The sequence below is a fragment of the Salvelinus fontinalis genome, chromosome 2 (assembly GCF_029448725.1).
Source record: "Salvelinus fontinalis isolate EN_2023a chromosome 2, ASM2944872v1, whole genome shotgun sequence".
NCBI lineage: Eukaryota > Metazoa > Chordata > Actinopteri > Salmoniformes > Salmonidae > Salvelinus > Salvelinus fontinalis.
Genome location: NC_074666.1, coordinates 74,173,411 through 74,195,431, shown reverse-complemented (window position 1 = coordinate 74,195,431; position 22,021 = coordinate 74,173,411). Strand labels below are relative to the sequence as shown.

Below are 22,021 nucleotides of genomic sequence, written 5' to 3'. Positions count from 1 at the left end.
ACTACAGATTCTTATGCAACAGTGAAGAGTTTAACACTCATTTCTCAAGCCCCTGAGAGAGCTTCAGTTCCTCTATGTGTGTGTGTGCAGCAGCATATTCTGTGTTTGTGTGGAGAGACAGGATTTCCTGCTGGACAACAGACTGATAATATTGAAAACTGAGTCCTAGCTTTGATTAACAGGTTATCGTCCTCATTGTGAGAACAATGGAAATATGCAAGAAATAGTTTCCCATAAATAGTTAGTTACTTGAACAAACTATGCTGCTGATGTGAAAGGGAAACCTGTAGTTTTAGGCTGTTGGACTAGCCGTCACCGTTTAGACTTGGTAAACTATAGTTACACTACTTATACAACTAAGGAGTTAATGCTTCATGAGCTGATTTGTGCAGACAGGACTCTTGTGTTTTGAAGTTCCTTACACTCTCTCTCTCTCTCCCTCTCTCACCCTCTCTCTCTCTGTCTCTTCCCCCTCTCTCTCTGCCCCCTCTTTCACCCCCCCTCTCTCTCTGTGTCTCTCCCCCCCTCTCTCTCTGTGTCTCTCCCCTCTCTGTCTTTCTCCCCCTCTCTATCTCTCCGTCTCTCCACATCTCTCTCCAGGTGAATGGTATGACAGTGGAGGGGAAGCAGCACTCAGAGGTGGTGGCAGCCATCAAGTCTGGTGGTGAGGAGACCTCTCTACTGGTTGTCGACACAGACACAGATGCCTTCTTCAGGAGGTGCAGAGTCGCTCCTACCCCAGAACACATCACAGGTGAGACCAGAGATCCACAAGAAAGGGCCAGAACTCGGTTGATGCAGTTTGGCTGGATTAGTGATCCTTTCTGTAGACATACGTGTCCAAGCATTCACACACAATGGACGTTATCAGCTTGCACCTTCCTCACTGTGTGTGTGAAGGACAGACCTCTGAAGCCCCTCACTCACACGATCCCTGACGGACATGGGAATCATTATCAGAACTGAAACAGCCTCACAGTGTAGGGAGCGTTTTGCCTATGCAATTACCAAATTTTTAAATGTATTTAACTAGGCAGGAAATGATTAAACCACTACTTCTCCTTTAACAGCCTCATTCAATGTCTATAGTCCCCAAAGGTTTCTCTCTCAGGCCTGATCTCTTACCCCCCTGTCCCCCTGTCTTTGGTAAACACTAGCAGATTAAGGGTCTGACTGCTTGGCCAGGCTCCTCTGCTCCTTTCTCTCTGCCAAGGAATACAGACACAGAGACACAGATACTGAGCTCATCTCATTTCCTGTCCCCTCACGTTGTTTGCTCGAGGTACAAAATCCGAACTCTTAGGTACGGATCTAGAATCAGCTTAACTCCCTGAATGTCAACCACTATTAGGGGCTAAATGCAAACTTCCCCCAACTGTCTAGGAGCAACTTCCCCCAACAGCTACTGAGCTCTTCACAAAGAGAAGGCTGTTGTACCTCTGAAAGCCCCTAGAGGGAGCCTCAGCCTGTAAATTGACTCTAGTGCTGGAGAGTCTGACTGCAGGTTGGCATTTATTGTCATCAATTTTGCCCTGGAGGCAGCTCTGCGGAGTAGTCACTAGCTGGCACAGCCACAAAGTCTTAAAATCTGATTTTACACCTAACCTTAACCACACTGCTAACCCTAACCTTAAAATAAGACCAGAAAGCACATTTTTTGCTTTCATACATTTTTACAATATAGTCATTAATTACTTTGTAGCTAGCCCATCTAGCAGAAATCGCTTGGTTCTGCCTCCAAGGCAAGATTCATGACAATAAACTTCAAGCTGCATTGGGCTTGGGAGGCCAACTGTGCCCAAGTAACACTTGTTGAAACAGGGCGGTGGCCATGACAGCACTTGGCTGGCTACTCTGAGTGCCATTCTGATGCCAACGGCCTCATAGAACGATGATGCCAGCCCAGCCGACGCTATGACAACCATATGGGTGTGGAGGAAATCGGTGCCCTCTGTGTCTGGGACATGCATATTAGTCACACACCACCCTGCCCCAGAATGCCTTTATATTTCCTCTGCTTGAAACTCTGCCATAAACAACAGTGAAGCGCTGCTGCCTGATCAAAGATGCTGTTTATTAAAAAGGTTACCTGTCTGTGCCTCTGAGTGAAGCCTATTAATAAGATGGTGGGTAGAAGTATACCATATTTATTTTTATTTAACTAGGCAAGTCAGTTAAGAACAAATTCTTATTTTCAATGACGGCCTAGGAACAGTGGGTTAACTGCCTTGTTCAGGGGCAGAACAACAGATTTTTACCTTGTCAGCTCTGGGATTTGATCTAGAAACCTTTCGGTTACTGGCCCAACGCCCTAACCACACCTGCCGCCCCTGTCAGTTAGTGTCTTTCATGCTATTTGACCTAACTGGGAGTTTTATGCTTCTTTAGTGCACCAATAAAAATACAGTAGCTGCTTTGTTGTGATAAGAATTTCCTCTGTTTTACATGGAGGAATGTTCTTGTATTCTGAGTCCACACTGGTTGTTTAGACAAGCATTTCGCTACACCCGCAATAACATCTGCTAAATATGTGTATGTGACCAATAACATTTGATTTGACAGCTGTCCATTGGCACGGTTACACCTTAAAGTGTACTGATGATTGACATGCTGTGTCCTCTCCTCTGAATGAGTATAGTGAAGCAGTAAAAGGAGATAGAACTCCTGTTCCATCCAGGAGGATATATGGTCAGGTCTTAGTCCTATCTAACTTCCTTTGATTTCTGCTATCGGCTTTTAAACCTGACTGAAAAATGCCCAACAGGAGCAAAATTCCATTGAGGCGTTGCCCAGGTAACTGCTCTCTCATGTTGCCCACTCAGAGGGCACCTGATCACCGTGACTTTGGTACACACTCAAGCACATACTCGCACACACACATACACACATACAGTGGGGCAAAAATATATTTAGTCAGCCACCAATTGTGCAAGTTCTCCCACTTAAAAAGATGAGAGAGGCCTGTCATTTTCATCATAGGTACACTTCAAATATGACAGACAAAATTTGGAAAATAATTCCAGAAAATCACATTGTAGAATTTTTTATGAATTTATTTGCAAATTATGGTGGAAATAAGTATTTGGTCAATAACAAACAAGCAAGATTTCTGGCTCTCACAGACCTGTAACTCCGCTGTCCTCCACTCGTTACCTGTATTAATGGCACCTGTTTGAACTTGTTATCAGTATAAAAGACACCTGTCCACAACCTCAAACAGTCACACTCCAAACTCCACTATGGCCAAGACCAAATAGCTGTCAATGGACACCAGAAACCAAATTGTAGACCTGCACCAGGCTGGGAAGACTGAATCTGCAATAGGTAAGCAGCTTGGTTTGAAGAAATCAACTGTGGGACCAATTATTAGGAAATGGAAGACATACAAGACAATTGATAATCTCCCTCGATCTGGGGCTCCACGCAAGATCTCACCCCGTGGGGTCAAAATGATCACAAGAATCGCAAAAATCCCAGAACCACACGGGGGGACCTAGTGAATGACCTGCAGAGAGCTGGGACCAAAGTAACAAAGCCTACCATCAGCAAGGGCATTGAAGATGAAACGTGGCTGGGTCTTTCAGCATGACAATGATCCCAAACACACCGCCCGGGCAACGAAGGAGTGGCTTCGTAAGAAGCATTTCAAGGTCCTGGAGTGGCCTATCCAGTCTCCAGATCTCAACCCCATAGAAAATCTTTGGAGGGAGTTGAAAGTCCGTGTTGCCCAGCAACAGCCCCAAAACATCACTGCTCTAGAGGAGATCTGCATGGAGGAATGGGCCAAAATACCAGCAACAGTGTGTGAAAACTTAGAGAACTTTTCATTAATCTTCACTTACAGTGAAGACTTACAGAAAACGTTTGACCTCTGTCATTGCCAACAAAGGGTATATAACAAAGTATTGAGAAACTTTTGTTATTGACCAAATACTTATTTTCCACCATAATTTGCAAATAAATTCATTAAAAATGCTACAATGTGATTTTCTGGATTTTTTCTCATTTTGTCTTCTGTCATCTTTTTAAGTGGGAGAACTTGCTCAATTGGTGGCTGACTAAATACTTTTTTACCCCACTGTACATGTGTGTGCGAACCCGCGGCCAGACACACACACACACACACACACACACACACACACACACATGGATGGACACACACTCCACACTCCCCTCTCGCCACCCCTCTGGCCAGCACTTGTGTTTGGTTTCCAAGGCGCTGGCTACAAGTGGCCTCTCAGCCTGTAGTGTTAGCTGTATTGGGACTGAAGAGCCTCTTGTCCGTGTGCAAACAGTGAGGAGGGACCCAAGGAGCACAGAGGTACATAGAGACAGCTTCAACAGGTCTCAGAACAGCCCAGGGTCAGGCTATCTTTAGATGATAACAGGTTACTATCTTAGTTCTCACCGATTGTCTGTCTGTCTGTGTGAGAGGAATTGAAGCATGGCAGGTAAGGGTCCGTCTTAGTATTCCACCAGCTCCGACCAGGGGCCAGTTGTTCATCAGTAGTGTATTGTCTCTTTCTGTGGTTGACTTAGCCAAGTGAAAACCATTCCTTAATATCTTTGTGTTAGAGGACAGTTTCTTACCAGGGCTATTTGATATAGGTAAGCTACTAGGGTACTGGGTTTCATATGCAGCAGCTTGTTTGGACGTGATGATGCGTGGCAGGTAACCAGGGTCAGAGAACATCTCTGTGAAGATGAACCCTGTTTGAATAATGGATGACCTACACATACCTGCGCTATGTAACAGAGTAGGTGTCGCTGGGATGAAACCTGAACTGGATAGGAGCCGTTCTCTGGAGCAGGGATATGAGTCACTCTGGAATTCTGTTCTGGTGTTTGACGGAGGTGGGACAGTTACAGGATATTTAGGACTGACTATGAGATTGGAGAATTGCCATGATTAGATGTTGTTGAATGGTTGTGAATAGCTGGTATGGAGGAGGGAGTGTGAGTTTGTGTGGAGTCCATGACTGAGCAGTGTTCTCTTCTGCTTTTAGGATCTTTGCCTGAGCCTGTCGTCAACGGAGACATGGAAAAGACGGTAAGACTTGGATGCCAAATACCTTATTGACTTAATATCATACAAAACAAAAATTTGAGAGAGAGGGAAACAGACAGACAGACAGACAAAGAAAGAGTTGCGCTCCCACAGAGTGGACTTCCCAAAACACTTTTGGACTTAGTCATTTTTCACTAGTCTTTTTTCCTGGCACTGTGGAGGTCACTGACAGGTCAGCCCCTAGAAATGAAACACTGTGGATTAACTGCTTCTGCGTTGGCACTGACAGTCACCCTATCAGCTGAGCATTCATAGGGAGTGGACTAGTATTATTTTATGGGACTGTAGAGTGTGTGTATTGCTTCATATAATTTACTTTGTGTTGGTTGGTTCTCACTCTCCCTCCAGCTCACTCATTAATGAATAAAACAGACTGTTTCCAGCAGGCAGGCTGGCCCAGGCAGGCTGGCCCAGGCAGGCTGGCCCAGGCAGGCTGGCCCAGGCAGGGAGGGTATCTTACTCTCTGTGTTGATATTATATGTAAATCCTGTGTAATCTGAATACATTCACTCAGGAAGCCAGGAGAGCAGTCTACCCTGACAGAACAGAACCAGGTTCAGGTGACTGTAATATACAGTACCAGGGCTAGTGTAGCCCTCAATAGTGTGCTCAGAGCCTGGTAGACGGGTATAGAGGGTTCACATGGTAATGCTGGATAACAAGAAGCTGAAAGCAATACACTGTTGTTTAGGCATGGAGAATTCATCAGCACCATGTTAATCCCTCTGAGGTATTTGTACATAATCCTTTAGTACGGGGACAGACCAGCCCACACCTACCACCTACTGTACTGTAGACTCAGGAACAGAGAGAGAGATCTGGCATATGATAGCAGCCCACTGTATTATCTGGGGATTCTCTATTGTGTGTTGTGATATAATCTAGATATGGTCAGTGATTTGGAGGCTTGCCAAACAGGCAGATAAACCCAGAGTCAGGCCACTGGCCACAAACCGAAGAAGATTTCATTAGGTTAACTCCATTACATTAATAGTATGCTAATAGACTTCATATGTAAAGAAGACAGGCGCAGGTCAGTAGTGAGACCCTAGTCCTCAGTCATTGACCATCATTTTAACCCCCAAATCTAACAATCAAAACATTGGATTAAGTGAGAGGGGAGGCAGGGTAGAGAGGTGAGGGAAAGGCAGAGAGAGAGAGGAGTTGAGAGGTTGTAGAGAGGTTAGGGTGAGGTCACTCTCCATGGGGTCAGTAGAAAGCGGATATTTCCGGTTTTCAGGGATGCAGTATTTTCAACCTAACTTCTGCTTCCCCTGAAAAACAGAACGTTTTTTTTACACCTGCTATTTTAGATTAGGGTGAGGTAGGCACTGACATGGCAGAACAGGGTGATTGGGTCTTTTCTAATGCTGTGACCCCAGTAGGCTCTAGTAAACTGCTGCTGCTGCCTCTACTGGCCTAGGGAGACATATCATACAACTTCCCAACCAGCATGGTCAGACAGTGTGTGTATGGGGCACAGGAAAGTCTGCCTCCCTGTGGGCAAACATAATATTGCAGCCAGACTCCATGGAGAGTTCTCTCAAACTTGACCCTCACTTTGGCTACTTGTATTTGATCTGATTTGTTGCTTGCTGTCTGTGTGTCCACTGCAGGTGAATGGAAATGGAAAACTGGCCAAAGAGGTGGAGCAGGACTCTAAGCTGTCAATCAGCCCGTCTCCAAGCAACACCTCCTCCAACGCCTCACTCACAACACCGTCCACAGAGGTAAGTCCCTCCCTGAAAACACATGTGAAGCAGCATTATAAATCTGCTGAAGTCTCATGATCTGAATGTGTATCCTTCTATACAGTAAAGTATAGTGTCTATTATTTGAGCACACTTGTAAAATAGGCTTTACTACAATATCAAAATATCAATTTCTTCTCTCTCTAGCCTCGTTTATACTTGGTGCTAACATGTGTCCTTGGTTGTAATCTTATCCACATTCTTATTGGGCCCACATTGTAGCCGTTGCGTCAACATCTCTTATCCGTCTATTGTGTCCACATTGTGACCAGATATCCTGGTCCCTCCCTGTATGAAAATGATTTGACAGATATTCTTTCAAAATAATACGTATTTATTTTAAGGTACATCGAACCCATAAGTCAATGGCGTCACCTGTCAATTATTTTAGAGGGCGGGATAATGATTTAAATGGTTTCACTATCCAGATCTGTGTCTGATGCAAGATCAGATCACAATGTGTCTTTTAGTCATCTACACCTGTCTAAATATGCTGGCAAAATAGAATGTTATATATATGGGGGATACAATCTTCCCAGCTCTACAGATTCTGCTTTGAGGAGGCAGAGTCATTAGATCATTTATTTTGGTATTGTCCATATGTAGCTCGTTTTTGGTCACAGGTCCAGGAATGGCTGAAGAATTGCAACATTTGCCTAGAACCAACGCTACAGATAGCAATACTGGGGGATTTGAAAAGATCAATCAATAATATAATAAATATTTTAGCAAATTATTATTTATTTATTTTACAATCTGTAGAAGCTATGAGAATAGGAAGGTTCAATTCTTTTGTGAAGCATCACAGCACAGTTGAAAATATATGGCAAATAGAAATCCGAAATGGATGATGAGAGATAGATGGGAGGGGTTGAATGGAGCTGAAGGGTGGGACTACTAACAAGATAAACAATGTAAAGCATACGGGATCTGTGAAATGTGTATAGGTTCGGAACTTTTGTGAAATAGCATAGTTACAAATAGAAATCAAACTGGATGGACATCAGAAATAGAGGAAGGACTAAGAACAAACAAGAGAGAACTATTATAAAGTAGACTGTGTCTGTAAAATGTGTATAAGATGTATAAATTGAAGGTAAAAGCAGAATGTTTATTAGTTTACTCCAATTGGGGGATTGGTGGTAGGGTTTGCGGGGAATAATAATAAAGGTATATTCTTTAAAAAAGTATGTATGTCTATATAGGTATGTGTATGTATATATGTATGCATGCGTGTATGGATATATATATTTACCAAAAAAATATGGGGGATTGGAAATGATGCAGACAATTACATTGGAAGCAACATTATTTCCACAATATTAAGCTGATCCACCCCTTACATTTTTATTTTTTAAATCAGAATGTGGACAAGATCAGTACAAAGTACTCATGTTTAGAACCAGGTATAAACGGGGCTTGTGTCTCTTGTGCTTTCTCTCTCTACTTCTACTCCACTCTCTTCTCCCTGGTTGGTCAGTTGCCTGAGCCAGTGATCATGGGCGCCATCCCGGGTCTGAACCTGTCCCTGCAGCAGGTCAAGGAGCGTGCTCACCAGAAACGCTCCAACAAGAGGGCCCCGCCCATGGACTGGAGCAAGAAAAATGAACTGTTCAGCAACCTGTAGATAGAGCACCTCACCCTGCACACAGCCACATACAGTAGATACTCACAGAGAGGTCAGTGAAGGAGAGAGAGACGGAGGGAGAGAGGGGTTGTTCTAAGCCCCATGTTTTCTATGAATCATTAAAACCAGCAGTTTAACTATTGGTGAGGGAGAATACAGGTATATGTATGTAAAATATATACACAGATATTTGTATTATATTCCAGATGCTATAAATGATGTGCTAACAATATCTAGACGAATATGCCAATGTTGGAAAGGAAACAGCTACATCAGATAAGAATCTTTGTATTGTGATTTGAAAATCAGTTTTTAAGTATTCCATTTCACGTGTTGAGGTGGTTGTGTGTGTTTTGTACCTGGGTGTGTATGCCCAGAAGACGTTGGAAGTCCCTGCTGGTCATAGGCTGGTTGGTGCCTGTCGGTATAGCTGGTTGGTGCCTGTCGGTAGGTCTCTCTTATGGCCATTCCTCTACATGTTAATCAGTCATTGAAACACAAACAATATTTTTCTCGCCTTAAACGAGAATGGGACCAGCCACTTACATACCTGTCTAGTCTATCACCTTTCAGGGACCAAATAGCAAGCCTCTTCACACTTCCAGTCAGATGCAAATGTCTTTCATGTAGCTGAGCTTTGGGTCAGTCGAGCTTCAGACTGGAAGTGTGCGGAGACTTTTTCATGTTTCTCCAGTTTTTGCCTTCAGCACCTTCACTAATCAGCTCTGGGTGTGTGGTAGATTCTATTATCTGCAAACCTTTTAGGGACCAAAAACCTGATGAACGACAACCACTGACAGTCAGTCAGTCATTGGGGAACGATATGTTGGTGCCGTGTCCATCCATACCAGTCTTACTTCAATAAATGTGAAGGTGAAAGCCTTACATCCATAGCATTGCCATTACCACTGTACATTGCGATACTTTTAATTTCAGAGTTATTTTTTATTGCCATTGTCAAAATGCTTTGAGGTTTTTACATTTACGTAGATGTACTTAAACATAATTTCTTTCTTTAATAAGAATATAAATGTCTGCGCTTCACTAGATTTTATGTGTATGTTCAGTATTGAGAATGACTGAGATTCACTATTTTGACTATTGAATTGTATGGGGGTGTCATGCTCTATAACTGTTCATGTTATTTCTATACTGTATTAAATTGTAGATCTCATCATTGTTGTCCCATGACTCTACATTTAAATTAAGACTACAGTAACATAACTGTTAGGAATCTATTTCTGTGCTATGAAGGTGTAGATGACATGCACCCACTCTTAAAAGGCTTCTGGATATTTAAATCCAGAAATGAACGAGAGAAGTCCACAGGATCAGACTTGAATATTTAATGGTTAACTGTAACCAAACGAAGATCCAGCTGGATGAAAAAGAACAGATGTTGATAACTCAAGACAGTATAACATTTATCCACAGACCCATCTTAAATAAGGTGCCTCTAGCAGGTCTCAGTTCCGTCTGAGACACACAGACCTCTTTCACATTCACGCAAGGCTCTCCTTCACCTCACCTCTTCAAAACCACTGTTCCTCCTTCCATAACACAAAGCCAGGTGTGCGTGTTTAATGTGAGAGCAGCTTGAACTGAGTAGGTGTGACATTCCTGAGAACGACAGAGATGAAACCCAGGTTACAGCCAGGGATCACATTCACACTGAAACGACACAAACATTTACAGTACAGAGGACACTACACAATCATACAAGTCAGGGTTAATCATTTGAAAGTTCATGAGGACGATAGAAACACAGCATAGAAGAGTTAATTCCCCCTGCTAGAAGTACTGTAGCATGCCCAAATATGGAACATGTTTGACAGGGAAAAAAACAGACCATTTTTGATGACCATGTAGATAATTAATTTCATTCATGTTACAATAAGGAAGACCAGAACCCCTTAACAATGGTTCTGCATTTTATGGAAATATTGAAAATATTGAAGGAAAATCTGTACAAAGAACTTTGGTTGAATATGATTCTGCTCCCAGATATACCTATAAGTATACAATATACATATTTAGATACTCTAATTTAAATACTAGTTGGACTAATCTACATTAAAATGTTTTTCTTTCAAAAATAGTGTACATTATTAATATCTTGCATGTCATCCATCGGCTGTACAAAGCACGTATAACTCCTTATACTTACAGTGTGGACAGTGACGACAGCTAAATATGCTTTGACGAGCAAAGGTCTTCTTCCCTTTTGTATAAACAATATTATCCAGCACTTCTACATGTTTTACATAGCTTCATAAAACCAGACATGATATAGCATCTAGTCATTCTGTATTACTAAAGAATGATTACTAAAGATTTTAACAGCACAAATGTACTGGCACCATGCCTTGAGGAAGACACAAACACACTTTCATTGTGGTCAACTTGGTAGAAAATGGATAAAATACAAGAGTATTGAAAATATCAACAAGGTCCAATTGATTGGTCAGACATAGTGAAATACAAAGGTCAAATGACAGATACAGCGTCTAATACAAATGGTAGTGTATGGTAATATTCTGTCTAGGAATGGTTCCTTTATAGGCCAGTATAAAAACACTTCTCCCCATTGTCTCTCTCTCTCTCTCTCTTTCTACTGCTACAGTGGCCAAACAATGACTTTACACAGAGGCGGATACTGTGAGAAAGGAGGGAAAGAAAGGCACACCAACATGACGAAGAAATGGAGGATGTTGGGTAGAATAAAAAGGACAACACAGTTTAACTCGTGTTATATGAAACAACCCAATACAACGGTGTACTGGTACAGTATGTTGTCCACCCCTCATGTATCTACAGTCAGTCAGTCAGTCAGTCAGTCAGTCAGTCAGTCAGTCAGTCAGTCAGTCAGTCAGTCAGTCAGTCAGTCAGTCAGTCAGGCCCTGTGTTGAAACCAACAGGGTTGTTGTGACTGATGCCAATGCACTGTAGAGCAGAGTTAAGTGCTGGTGTTGAAAGGAGAGGAAGTGGCAACATGGAGGCAGGGAGGAGGGAGATGGATCCACACTGTTCATTAAAACCATCCCAGTCCATGGCACATCCTACTATGTAGTCCCATATGTTTTCTGTTAGTCTGGTGGTGGGGGTTGGTCTGTAGTTTTAAGGGCGTCGGGGTTGGAGATAACACTTAGGTGGGGTGACCTGCTCCATTCTCCCTCTCATGGTCATTAGTACTTCCTGAGGTGAAAGGTCAAGGGTCAGTAGGCTGGTCAGTGGAGTGGATAGAGGGCTTAGTCCAGCATGGCATCCAGCTGGTCAGCAAGGTCATCAAACATGTTGCCAATGTCATCCAGAATGTTGCCCGCTGACTTCACTGTGTTAGCCCCACTGTCAGGAGGTGGAAAAGAAGCAGGGTTTAGTCATGGAGATAGATAGGAGGACTCTAGTGCTCAAAAGCCTGTTTTATCAAGGGCAGTGCCATTGAGGACTTTCACCATTTTGAAGTAGTCAAATATGGGTTAAGGAAGGATCCCATAATTCCATCCAGGTCATCAGGTGGGACCTGAGCAAACATTCCAGAACTGCAAGTGACAGTAAATCACCAATGTTGGCTTTATACCTGTTCAGACAACACACTCCAGCTGCAGTATGTAACCTTTCAGTTTGTTTACCAACTCATTGAAGTAGTAGAAGAAGAAAACTGACTACTTCAAAATGGAGATGGCCTCAATGGCGCTGCCAGTGCGCTCACAGACACCATAATGGGAAAAGTCCTCTGTCATTCTCATGGAGGGACTCACTAACTCACTATATGGAGGTGCCCCTGCTCTCACAGACAACATAATGGGACAGATACAATGTTGCATGAATGCTACTTCAGTTCACATAAACAGTAGAGTGTATATGGCCTGTAAATACAGGAAATGGTGAGGTGTTTATCATGTTCTCTTACCCGTCAGTGCTGTCCTCCTGGGTGAGTTTTCTCTCCACAGCCTGCAGTGCTGCCTCCAGAGAGGTGCTGGTCTGCTCCAGCCTCTGTTGCTGCACCACCTCTAACCCCGGGCCAGACTCTACCCCTGGGCCTGGGCCAACCACACAGACCTGGGGCTTGCCTGTCTGGGCTGCCTGGCTCTGAAGCCCTGGGGCTGGGGGACACCGGCTGGGTGTGGGTGATGGTGGGGCTGAGAAGGCAAGACTTTGTACCACGTTGACAGTCATAGTGGGCGGCACAATGGCTGTTGGACAGGAAGCAAAAGCAGAAATTCAGAATTGATAATAAAAACAGAAAGACATAATAATGAGATTCCACGTGTAATAAGTTACCTGTAGCAGCAGCCAGACTGTGTCGGGACGGTTTTGGGGCTGTGACGGGGGGTCCGTGGGAGCTGTGAGGCTTGGGGGAGACGGGGGGTTTGAGGGGTGTGCCTGTCACTGCTAGGTTCTCCAGCCCCTCCAGACTGGCCTCACTGATCCTCAGACTGACCAGACTCACCTCCTCACAGCTCTGGGACTGGGGCCTGCTGCCTGGACTGGAGTCTGACCCTATCTGGCCCTCATAGTCACTGGTGGGAGAGCTGCCAGCATGGTCTTTAGGCTTGTATCTCCGCTTCACAGTGTCTGACTCCTTCAGGTTAAACTCAGGCACCTCCAGGGCTGTCTTGGTGGGCCGGTTCTTGTCTGCCGGGATCTCCACAGTGCTCTCGGCCCTGGGCGGCCCTCCCACCTTGGGCCTCTGCTTGATGGTGAGGTTGCCCTCCTCGGCGAAGGGGATACACTCGCTGGAGCTATTGTGAGGGGATGAGGAGCCATCCAACCCCGGTGCCTTAGGTTCCTCCTCCTCAGAGTCTGACTTCACCCCTCGCTCTGGGTCTGGGTAATGGTCTGGGGTGTCGGTCTTGGCTGGAACACATTCACTCTGCACCCTCCTCCTCATCCCTGCGGAGGCCTCTTTGGGCTCCAGTCCTGAGGGGGTGAGGCTGGGGAGGGGAGGCTCTGGTTGGAGGAGGTCCAGCCTGGGCCTGGACAGGCTCTTCCCCTCAGTGGAGGCCTCCAGACAGGCTGCGATGCTCCTCACGCTACCTGGGCTGTCTGTCTCCACCCCCCCAGGAGAGGGCGCCATATTCTCAGTGGACCCAACGCTGGGGCTGCTGCTCACCGAGCTCAGTCTCTTGGGCGGGGCTGGAGGGGGACCCTTTTTACGAGCGCGCACGGCAAAGGACTGGCTACGTCCCACAGTGCCGTACTTTACGGGTGTGGTCTGCATGCCTGCCAGCTGGCTGCGTCCGGGCCGACGGGTCAAGGTGGCGTAGGACCCTAGGGTGCTAGATGGCGGAGCCAGGTCGTCATCCTCTTCATCTGGTTCGCCGTCTGACAGGGCATAGCGTGTCAGGCTCTGGCTGCGCTTCTTAGGCGGGGCCAGGGTCATGGCGTGGTAGGTGTGTGCCAAGGGCTTGGTGGGCGAGCCGTGGCCCAGGTCGATGCTGCCACAGTGGGAGTGGAGGTAGCTGAAGCCCCTCTGGGCCGGGGAGCCCTGGGGAGAGGAGCCTAGGGAGTGAGACCCAGGGCCTTTAGGCTTGGCTGGGATGGCTGGGTACTTGAACACGGTGGCTGCCCCCAGGGGGACCTGCTTGGGAAGCTGCTGCTGTAGTATGGACCTCTGGTCCCAGCCTTCTGGAATGTTCCTCTCCTTGGCAGGGCTGCTGTCAGCACTGAGGCTGGTGGAGGTGCTGCTGCTGCCTAGGCTCTCCTGTGAGCGGCTGTGGGGGGTGATGGAGGCCGTGGGGGGGTCCTGGGAGCGTCCTGAGCCCCTGGACCGGGCGTCGATGCTCTCTTGGCTCCGAGACATGCCCACGGCACTCTTGATGGCCAGGCCCTCCTGGTAGTGGCTGGACATGGCTGTCTGCAGCTCAGCGCTCAGCTCGCTGTCCTGGAAGGTCAGCATCTTGGGGGTTTGGGGCGAGGGGCAGTCGGAGGCGCTGTCAGGTGGCTCGATGGTGACCAGGTGAAGGGCTCCAGGGGGCTTGCGGCGCAACGTGCCCTGGCCAGATTCTGCAGCCAGGATGGCCCTCTGTATGTCACACAGCTTCTTCACAGCCAGCATCATCTTCTTCTGGTGGCCCAGCTTGGTGATGCCTATCTCCTGCAGGTCCTCCCAGGTCAGGTCCCGTACGATGCTGATGGAGTCATAGCCGTTCTCTGACAGCTTCCTTTGGTACTGAGGCAGGCCTATGTTACTCAGCCACTCCCCCAGGTCTGCCTGGAGTAGGAGAAGAGTCACAGTCAGACCTACACAGTTGAAACCTTTATGAAAGTAATGTAAAACCTGACTTGCACACAAAAACAGACAGACAGACAGACACATGCATCAGTAAGACCTTACCGGGATGTATTCAGGCAGCCACTCTGGGATGCTGAGGTTTCCTATCTCGATTGAGATCTTCTTGCGGTGGCCTGGCTTGGTGACGCCGATGGCCGTCAGGTCCTCTGGGGTCATCCTGCTGATGGTGGGGACGTCGTAGCCGGCCGTGATGAAGTTCCCAATGTACTGCTCCAACTGGAAGTCACTCAGCCACTGGTAGATGGCCTCTGCATCCTACACCAGAGGGGAGGGGTTGAGTATCACATTGACATCAATTACTGGCCTATTCACTGTCCTCCTTTCTTTTAATAGATATATTTATTTCACTGTGGCATACAGAGTACACAGAAAAATACAATCATGAGTTGTAATGTGTGGCAAACATGGACAATATTTCCTGTCATGTCCTGTCCTGTGTCTGTCCTGTCCTGTGTCTGTCCTGTACTGTGTCTGAGTCTCACCTTGCCCTCCAGTAGCTGCTGAGGACGTACAAACTGTGGGGAGACAAACTGCTGTTCCCCTGGTCTCTGTATGTTCACCATCGGCCTCCGAGGAGCACCCAGAACCACTAGACAAGAAAACACACTGGAGAGTTAAATGAATGGTGTTCAGGATGTTTTCTACCAATAAGCACAAATCAAACTAGAAAGGTGAAGTTTCAGGAGAAATGTTGTGGTATGTAACAGTAATGAGAGAAAGGGCTGGTATTCCTACCTGCAGTCAGGTCAGGCTGTTTATTGGGGACTGTTTGCCCTGAGTCACCAGCAGCGGGCGCTGGCTGCACATCAAAACAGAGCACAAGACGGCACAGCACAGACAGCACAGGAATAAACAATCTGTTGACTGGCACTACATACAAAGACAGTAAATCACAATATCACATTTCCTCTGTTTATAGCTGTGAGTAAGGTTTGCAATTATTTTAGCATTGTTATCTATCTCAATAAGACTAGCCAGGATAAACAAAGCTGAAATAACAATTGGACCAGTACTTTGGCTGTGTCTGGGAGTGCGATGGTCTGCTGGTGTTGTCCGTTGGGGGCAGTGTTACTCTCTGTGCTCTGTCCACTCCCAGCACTACGGGTGCTGCCCACACTGCCCGTACTCCCTACACTGTTCCTGTCACCTGCTACATAGGACCACAGGAGAGGAGGATGGAGAGAGGGAGAAGAGAAAGAGAGAGATAGAAGTGAGGGACGTTAAAGACAACCGTGGTGGCTGGACAGCGAGAGGGAGAGCAAAATGAGGTACCTCCCCTCTGTGTCCTTCCAGAGCTCACGTCAACACAGTCACACACACATCCACATGATTCTAACTGAAGCTGGCAGAGGATGGCAGAGGTTGGGGCTGTGGACCCTGTCACTGAGCCAGCCAAGTCATCACAGATCAGGGTGGTGGCACAGGCCAGGACAGGATGTCATTTGCTGCCATACGAAGCCAAGGGAGATGGTTGCATGGTGGAGCGGAGCTGCAGGCATAGAGCAGCAGCAGCCAAGGGTACAGAACTACAGATGTAAACTACAACTACAGTCCTGCAGTAGGACAGATGAAAGGTCATCCACAATGGAAAATTCCTACAGCGGAGTACACAGGGCACCCATTAAGCTTGCAGTGTCCTGTAGACTGTCGGAATTGTCACATGTTTTTGGTCACTGGAACAGAGGTTTCCTGGTGGTCCCATCTTGTGGCAGCAGGGAGAACAGCAGGAGCTATGGGAAGCTCAGTTTGAAGCTGGCACATGACAAAGGTAGAGCATGGGGACAGGGGGCAGAGACAGCTAGCTATTGTCATGGGGGGACAGTGGAGGGACTCTTACCCGCGGTGTGTGAGTTCCTGAGCACCCAGATGTCCTCCAGGGGACAACCAGGCTGAGAGAGGCTGCTGGGAGACCGACCTATCAGACATAACAACACTGTTGGGCCATGGGGGTACCATGGCCCACGGAGCAGCACTGGGGATTGGCTGGGCCTGAGCATGAGAGGGGTTTAGAGGGGGCGAACATAGGTGTCCTTGTGCCCTCACCACGGTTCACAGTGGTGGGGAAGTTGTCTGGCTGGTTAGGGGGCTGAGTACCGTATACAGGTTTCGATGTGCGTCTGTCCTCTGAGTGCATGTATAAGGGTGTGTGTGTGTATATACCTGGGTTGGCGCTGAGGCCGATGGCGTGGGGGAGGGCCAGGTGGGGATTGTTGGGGGTGTACAGTGTGTAGGAGTCGTCGGTCTGGGGGGCTGAGCTCAGACTGGAGGAGAGGGGGGCTCTGGAGAGGAGCTGGTGGCGCTGGGTGGGCAGAGAGGCGTGCCGGGACAGGGTGCCCCCTACAGGGTCAAACAGGTAGGACACAGACAGAGAGGAGGTTAACGCAAGCTGATGGTTAGAGGTGGAAATGACATGGTATGGATGGAGAGATGCTGAGAGAAGAGGAGGAGGAAGAGAGAAAAATAGGAGCAAAGGATGGATTGAAAGCATGAGGGATTAGTCCAACCAAGGCAGTCTGGGAAATGGGGTGTTCTCTGGAGCGGCCAACCTGTAATACAGAGGGGCCACCACTGCTCTTCCAATGCAGTGATGTGTAGCGATACAACCTATCAGTGTGTGTGTGTGTGTGTGTGTGTGTGTGTGTGTGCGGAGCCAAGGGAGAAACAGTTCCTTCAGGAAGTATTCATACCCCTTGACTTATTACACATTTTGTTGTGTCACAGCCTAAATTCAAAATTGATTCAATATATTATTTTTTTTATCTCACCCATCTACAGTGGGGAGAAGTATTTGATACACTGCCGATTTTGCAGGTTTTCCTACTTACAAAGCATGTAGAGGTCTGTAATTTTTATCATAGGTACACTTCAACTGTGAGAGACGGAATCTAAAACAACAATCCAGAAAATCACATTCTATGATTTTTAAGTAATTAATTTGCAATTTATTGCATGACATAAGTATTTGATACATCAGAAAAGCAGAACTTAATATTTGGTAGAGAAACGTTTGTTTGCAATTACAGAGATCATACGTTTCCTGTAGTTCTTGACCAGGTTTGCACACACTGCAGCAGGGATTTTGGCCCACTCCTCCATACAGACCTTCTCCAGATCCTTCAGGTTTCGGGGCTGTCGCTGGGCAATACGGACTTTCAGCTCCCTCCAAAGATTTTCTATTGGGTTCAGGTCTGGAGACTGGCTAGGCCACTCCAGGACCTTGAGATGCTTCTTACGGAGCCACTCCTTAGTTGCCCTGGCTGTGTGTTTCGGGTCGTTGTCATGCTGGAAGACCCAGCCACGACCCATCTTCAATGCTCTTACTGAGGGAAGGAGGTTGTTGGCCAAGATCTCACGATACATGGCCCCATCCATCCTGCCCTCAATACGGTGCCGTCATCCTGTCCCCCTTGGAGAAAAGCTTCCCCAAAGAATTATGTTTCCACCTCCATGCTTCACGGTTGGGATGGTGTTCTTGGGGTTGTACTCATCCTTCTTCTTCCTCCAAACACGGCGAGTGGAGTTTAGACCAAAAAGCTCTATTTTTGTCTCATCAGACCACATGACCTTCTCCCATTCCTCCTCTGGATCATCCAGATGGTCATTGGCAAACTTCAGACGGGCCTGGACATGCGCTGGCTTGAGCAGGGGGACCTTGCGTGCGCTGCAGGATTTTAATCCATGACGGCGTAGTGTGTTACTAATGGTTTTATTTGAGACTGTGGTCCCAGCTCTCTTCAGGTCATTGACCAGGTCCTGCCGTGTAGTTCTGGGCTGATCCCTCACCTTCCTCATAATCATTGATGCCCCACGAGGTGAGATCTTGCATGGAGCCCCAGACCGAGGATGATTGACCGTCATCTTGAACTTCTTTCATTTTCTAATAATTGCACCAACAGTTGTTGCCTTCTCACCAAGCTGCTTGCCTATTGTCCTGTTGCCCATCCCAGCCTTGTGCAGTTCTACAATTTTATTCCTGATGTCCTTACACAGCTCTCTGGTCTTGGCCATTGTGGAGAGGTTGGAGTCTGTTTGATTGAGTGTGTGGACAGGTGTCTTTTATACAGGTAACGAGTTCAAACAGGTGCAGTTAATACAGGTAATGAGTGGAGAACAGGAGGGCTTCTTAGAGAAAAACTAACAGGTCTGTGAGAGCCGGAATTCTTACTGGTTGGTAGGTGATCAAATACTTATGTCATGCAATAAAATGCAAATTAATTACTTAAAAATCATACAAAGTGATGTTCTGGATTTTTGTTTTAGATTCCGTCTCTCACAGTTGAAGTGTACCTATGATAAAAATTACAGACCTCTACATGCTTTGTAAGTAGGAAAACCTGCAATATCGGCAGTGTATCAAATACTTGTTCTCCCCACTGTATATACAATACCCCATAATGACAAAGTGGAATTTTTTTTTGTAGTACATTTTTGCAAATGTATTAAAAATGAAATACAGAAATATATAATGTACATAAATATTCACACCCCTGAGTCAATACATGTTAGAATCACTTTTTGCAGTGATTACAACTGTGAGTCTTTCTGGGTAAGTCTCTAAGAGCTTTTCACACCTGGATTGTACAATATTTGCAATATAAATCTAAAATTCCTCATGCTCTGTCAAGTTGGTTGTTGATCATTGCTAGACAGCCATTGCCACAGATTGTCAAGGCAATTTAAGTCACAACTGTAACTAGGTCACTCAATGTCTGCTTTTATTTTGAACACCCAACTACCAATAGGTTCTCTTCTTTGCGAGGCACAGGAAAACCTCCCTGGTCTTTGTGGTCGTATCTGTGCTTGATATTCACTACTTGACTGAGGGACCTTACAGATAATTGTATGTGTTGGGTACAAAGACGGGGTTATCATTTAAAAAATCATGTTAACACTATTACTGAACACAGAGTGAGTCCATGCAACTTATTATGTGTGACTTGTTAAGCACATTTGACTCCTGTACTTATTTAGGCTTGCCATAACAAAAGGGGTTGAATACATTTCAGCTTTTCATTTCCTATCAATTTGTAAAGACTTCTAAAAACAAAATTCCACTTTGACATTATGGGGTATTGTGTGTAGATCAGTGACTTAACATTTCAATGTAATACTTTTTAAATTCAGGCTGTAACAACAAAATGTGGAAAAACTAACGGGTGAGAATACTTTCTGAAGGTACAGCAGGTGCAGAGGGAGAATTGAAGATGGGTCTCCCGTTCCCCTGATCTTTTGTTGTGGTGACAGATTTGCAGAGAAGACAGAAACCTGTCATTTTCCTCTGACTGCAGTGCTGAGCTGCTCCCTGTTCTGTCAAAGCTGCTCCGTGAGTGTCACCACGCCAACCTATTCACTCAGGGATTTCTCCCTCTAGTGCACATCAAAGAGGTGGTGTGGGGCGGAATATCTTCTTCTGTGATGTTAGGTTGGTAACTGACACCTTCTGTTAATCTAACCGGTATTAGAGGTAGACTGCGTGGGTAAGGGTGGGAGTTTTTACATAATGTACAATAGCAGATGACTCCTGCAGTTCCAAGCCATTTCCCTTTCCATTTCTGGCTTAATCCTGCATTGTGAGTGTGCTGACATGTCTGGGAGATGAGTGAGTTAGTTAGTGAGTGTGTATGAGTGAGTGTGTCTGTGTGTTGATGTTCCGACATGCCGGCAGCTGACTCAACAAGCTACGAATCCTCCGTTTCCTGCGGGTGCCACGGTTATGCAATGAAAGAGGCAAATGTCAGAGGGCTCTCTCTCTTTGCCCATTGCTTTCAGATGGGAGTGGGGAATGGCTAATGATTACACTGAACTTATAGGGTGTTTGTGTGTGTGTGTGTGTGACTGACCTGAGCGTCTGCTGATGACCTCTACAATGTTCGGGGGGAAGTAGCCCACCCGGTCGGTGCCCCTCTGGCTGTCGTGGATGTGCCCCTTCCAGCGCCCGTCCAGGTGCTGCTCTAGGACCTGCCAGGCAGCCAATCAAAACAAACATTAAGACAGGTCTAAACCAATCAGATGGCTATTACTACCCAGTGTCTCTCCATATTGAGGCAGGTCTGTGAGATTCTATAACAACGTGGTGTTATTTCCACTGTTCATGTACGTGTGTAGGAGTGTACCTGACCTGAAGTGTGCAGTTCTGGGACAACGACAGAAAGCACATGTTCCAACTTGAAACACATTCCACGTGTTAACAACTTCATCTGTGTATCTTTGTCTCTGTATGGTTTGTTTTCATAATGTCAAAGATGTTTTACATAAGTTGGGAGGGTGGAACAAAAGCAGCGCCACAACCCTGAGATCAACTGTAGTACAATAACAAACCAAAAGAGAGAGAACCAAAAGGTCAAGCACATAAACAGATGATGACAGTAGTCATGTGTTTCTGATCATGTTCCATTTGTCCACATGAGCTGCTAAAACCCAGGCCATTGTCTCTGCTCCCTAATTTAGCAGCCTTAGTCAGACGATACAAGCCAAGGGACAGGGTTAGAGGGCTGAGGGTATGGGGGAGAAGAGGGGTGTTGGGTTGTGTGTTTGGTAAAAGATGTGGGTAGAGGGGGAAATAGCATGTACTGAATGGGCAGGTTTGGCAGTAAAAGAAAAATACATTTAAATGAATTGACCCGTCCAAGTTGGCAAAACATATTTTTCTAAAGGCCTAAACTAGCTAAAGGCCCACGTGCGTGGGATTTATTTTACAGTGCATTGTTTTCAATGATAAAAACCCTGCAGGCTCCGAGGCCTCGCTCAATTACAACGGCTCTATTTTTGCTTTTTATCGCTGGCTCTGTAGTCACACAAAATTAAATATTTTGTGTAATTATTCACTTTTTTCCGAGCTCATTTGAAATGGAAGATGTAGCTAAGATTTGAGGCTTTGCCATACATGCTAAATTAGACCAATTCATCCACTTACAGAAACACAACATCGCTATCAGCCTGTCCAATCCTCACCCGCCTCGCTCCGCCCAACCACTTTTTGCATTTTGGTTCGGCACCAGTCCCCACTAAGAAGTCAGCTAACCTTTTGCCCAGAGTCTAACATGTACATGTGTGTGTGAGGTGTGGAAAGGTTAGGTGATGGGTGAGGTGGATGGCCTGAGGGCAAGGTTTATGAATTGTTTCTCTCTGGTATTGAAGCAACCCCCTACAGCAGCAAAATAGGCCGACACACTCCCAAGAAGTAAAACAGGCTAGGTTTCATGAGACGATGTGTATGTGTGTGTGTGAGAGACAGTAGTAGTAGTAGTAGTAGTAGTAGTAGAGTCATTGCTGAAGAAGTG

General features: G+C 46.1%; 2 protein-coding genes across 5 annotated transcripts in view; one reads left to right on the top strand and one right to left on the bottom strand.

The window, feature by feature from the left end:
- LOC129825509 (Na(+)/H(+) exchange regulatory cofactor NHE-RF1-like) overlaps positions 1 to 9,620 on the top strand; it is a 34,621-nt gene extending 25,001 nt beyond the window's left edge. The window contains exons 3-6 of the mRNA XM_055885666.1: positions 601 to 754; positions 5,007 to 5,050; positions 6,685 to 6,798; positions 8,300 to 9,620. Of these exons, the coding sequence (XP_055741641.1) occupies positions 601 to 754; positions 5,007 to 5,050; positions 6,685 to 6,798; positions 8,300 to 8,446 (459 nt within the window). The 3' untranslated portion in view covers positions 8,447 to 9,620. The remainder of the gene's footprint in view (positions 1 to 600; positions 755 to 5,006; positions 5,051 to 6,684; positions 6,799 to 8,299) is intronic.
- Positions 9,621 to 9,777: 157 nt separating this feature from the next.
- LOC129825488 (caskin-2-like) overlaps positions 9,778 to 22,021 on the bottom strand; it is a 96,325-nt gene continuing 84,081 nt past the window's right edge. For 3 of the 4 annotated variants that reach the window (XM_055885630.1, XM_055885647.1, XM_055885638.1), the window contains 9 exons: positions 20,582 to 20,699; positions 16,902 to 17,078; positions 15,755 to 15,891; positions 15,477 to 15,540; positions 15,224 to 15,330; positions 14,784 to 14,996; positions 12,728 to 14,660; positions 12,357 to 12,639; positions 9,778 to 11,791 (listed from right to left, as the gene is read on the bottom strand). In XM_055885630.1, coding sequence (XP_055741605.1) covers positions 11,695 to 11,791; positions 12,357 to 12,639; positions 12,728 to 14,660; positions 14,784 to 14,996; positions 15,224 to 15,330; positions 15,477 to 15,540; positions 15,755 to 15,891; positions 16,902 to 17,078; positions 20,582 to 20,699 — 3,129 coding nt within the window. In that variant the 3' untranslated portion in view covers positions 9,778 to 11,694. The remainder of the gene's footprint in view (positions 11,792 to 12,356; positions 12,640 to 12,727; positions 14,661 to 14,783; positions 14,997 to 15,223; positions 15,331 to 15,476; positions 15,541 to 15,754; positions 15,892 to 16,901; positions 17,079 to 20,581; positions 20,700 to 22,021) is intronic. The other variant, XM_055885655.1, reaches the window with a different exon arrangement.